This window comes from Carlito syrichta, unplaced genomic scaffold (genome assembly GCF_000164805.1).
Source record: "Carlito syrichta isolate Samal-C Ts95f unplaced genomic scaffold, Tarsius_syrichta-2.0.1 Scaffold309503, whole genome shotgun sequence".
Classification (NCBI taxonomy): Eukaryota; Metazoa; Chordata; class Mammalia; order Primates; family Tarsiidae; genus Carlito; species Carlito syrichta.
In genome coordinates, this window is record NW_007253599.1 from 234,939 (window position 1) to 237,914 (window position 2,976).

The window sequence follows — 2,976 nt, forward strand, 5'->3', positions numbered from 1 at the left end:
ACACACATACATACTACTACTACTACTGCACACACACACACACACACACACACACACACACACACACACAAACACACACACGATATATACATATGTCATCAGACATAGATTTGGTAAGTGGCCCAATAAATATTTCCTATTTATGCTGGGATCTGAAGATTGAATGAGATTAATCCAAAGGATCAGCTAGAGAATGGACAGAAAAACTTTTCTGAAATGAACAGGAATCTAAAAATAAAAGATTAGAGAGACAAAAGTATTCCATATGTCTGGACAAAGGGGAATATGGAGATAAAGAGAAAAATTTGTGAAAAATATAATATCTAAGTGTATAAAGATTTCTCCTTGAGAAGTAATTCTGATATTCATACTTTTTTGTTCTTTTAAATTTTATGCTATTGATTTTTGATTAATATATTACCTGAGGTTTTCATATCCTTTCCAGTTGAATTTTATTGTGATTGGTTCTCATTTATGCCCATAATATAGCTGCCTTTTTAACTGGTGCCAAAATATATGTTTCAGTTCTTGCCCTGCTTTTTCCTAAGAAAATACGTTTCTTTCAAACTTTATTTAAAGCTCCTATTTAAGATGCTATTTCTAGTTCTTTAACATGTTAGTCTTCCTCCTTGATAATATAATATATTTGTCTTTTCACAGGCTATATTTTTGATGTTTATCATATGACATTTTGGTAATGGTCCTGATAGTTATGTGACTGGAAACTATCTGTCTCAACTATCTGTCTATAGCTCTCTCTCTCTCTGTATGTATATATATCTGTATCTATCTATATCTATATCTGTAGCTATATCTATCATCTATCTATCTCTATCTAATCTATTTGATTCACCCATATACACAACTGACTTGACTTGGTAACACTGGATTGGAGGTGTGATCTGGCTTGTTCTTCTGGACAGATATGACCCTGTAGCACAATGGTTTTGCAAAAAGAGGAAAAATAAACTGGTTAAGATCTGTCTTAGCTTCAAGACTAAAAAAGTTATAAGGCAGTTAATATGAATTTATCAATGACTGGAAAGATATTAATAGTTTAGAAAAGTACAGCCTATTGACCCAGTTTTTCTCAAACTATCTACGATAAAGGACCAGTTTATTTTCTGTAATTTATTGAATATTCATACATTTTAAAAATACAATAAAGATGGATTACTTTAAAAAGAAATAAAAGCTAAAATATGAGCTCAAATTTTTTACTACTAGGCACATATTAACCCTTTAAATTTCTCTTATAACATATTAAGCTTACTTTTGTTTTCTATACTTATCAAGTATCAAATACAGTTTGTCGATATGCTCTAATCTTATAATAACAGTGACACTACATTTTGATAACTTGAATCTACAATTTCAAAATTTCCCTATTTCTTTGAGAGAAATGCAATTCTCTTGCAGGAGTCAGTGAATGCTTGTTTCACTTGCCTGTTTCTTAAGGTGTATATAAATGGGTTTAGCATTGGAGCAATGGAAGTGATTAGTATTGCCACACCCTTATTAATGTCCACTTCTTTTTTTGCTGAAGGTTTAATGTAAATGAAGATGCAGCTTCCATAGGTGATAGACACAACAACCATGTGGGAAGAACAGGTGGAAAAAGCCTTTTTCTTTTGCTGGGCAGAGGGAAATTTTAGGATTGTCTTGATGATATATATGTAAGAGAGAGCTACACACACAAGGGTCATGATGAAGGTCATCACAGCACAGGCTATGACTATCTGCTCTATCAACCAAGTGTCTGAGCAAGATATTTTGAGGACAGGAGATGCATCACAGAGAAAATGATCAATGACATTTGAGTCACAGAACTCCAGATTTAAGCCTAGGCCAAGTGGAGGGATTATGATGAATAAACCCCCAACCCAGCAGCACAGGACAAATTTTCTGCAGACTCTGCTGCTCATGATGGTCACATAATGCAGGGGTTTGCAGATGGCCACATAACGGTCATAGGACATGATAGCCAGAAGGAAAAATTCAGTTGCTCCAAAAAGGATAACAAAAAATAGCTGACTAACACAAGCATTATAAGTAATGGTCTTATCTCCAGTAGACATGCTATAAAGGAATCTGGGGATACAGACTGTAGTGAATGAGATCTCTAGAAGAGAAAAATTTTGGAGAAAAAAGTACATAGCAGACTTCAGTTGAGAATTCACTAAAGTAAGGAGGATGATGGTCAGATTTCCAGTTACACTTAACATGTAGGTGATAAGCAGAAAGATAAATATCAAAACTTGAAGATGTGGGTCACTGGTCAATCCCAGTAGGATGAAAGTTGTTAATCTTGTATGGTTTCTCATCACAGACTTCTGATTTCTGCCCAACCAGTTTATGAAAATGAGATTAAAACATTTTAAAAAGTGGTATTAATAGTTATGTTAATGGAGGCTAGTGAAAAATGCAATTAATGCAATTCACATAGATTTTCTTCTTGGAATTAACAACTAATCAAGTAAATGCATGACTAGCCTCAGCTCTAACTAATAAGTATTGCACGATTAATTGAGGGAAAATTTTTAAAAATTGTTTTTATGTTACTGAAATTTTTATTTTTATATCTTTTTTCCATTTTGTCAAATTTCTTTTTCAGTGGATAAATCCATTGAAAATACTTGTTTAATTTGATTTTAAACTGAGAAGAGACCCTTGAGAGAGGTGATTTCATAGGTGGTCTGATATTTTCATATTTTCAATACTCACAAGTTGAAACAAAAAAACAAAACAAAACAAAATAAAAACACATCACCACCAGTTTTATGTTGTAACTGAATTCTGGCTTCGCTGCTCACCACTTGAAGGACCAACTCAAGAAACAAGAGTTGGTGGAAAGAAAAGCAGGTTTCATTTAAGAGCTAGCAACTTGAGGAGATGCTGGTCTGAAGTCACGAAGCTCAATTCAAATGTCTCACGCCGATTGGAGAGTTTTTAAGCGAGACAGGGGCTTGGAAACTA

General features: G+C 33.6%; 1 protein-coding gene across 1 annotated transcript; it reads right to left on the reverse strand.

The window, feature by feature from the left end:
* Positions 1-1,385: 1,385 nt before the first annotated feature.
* Positions 1,386-2,324, reverse strand: LOC103269836 (olfactory receptor 6C2-like). Its single transcript, XM_008067392.1, has one exon. The coding sequence runs from the start codon at positions 2,322-2,324 to the stop codon at positions 1,386-1,388; it is 939 nt and encodes a 312-aa protein (XP_008065583.1).
* Positions 2,325-2,976: the final 652 nt, after the last annotated feature.

Bases quoted from the DNA above. Each gene is read 5' to 3' on its own strand.
- LOC103269836 (XM_008067392.1), bottom strand. From the start codon at position 2,324: ATGAGAAACCATACAAGATTAACAACTTTCATCCTACTGGGATTGACC.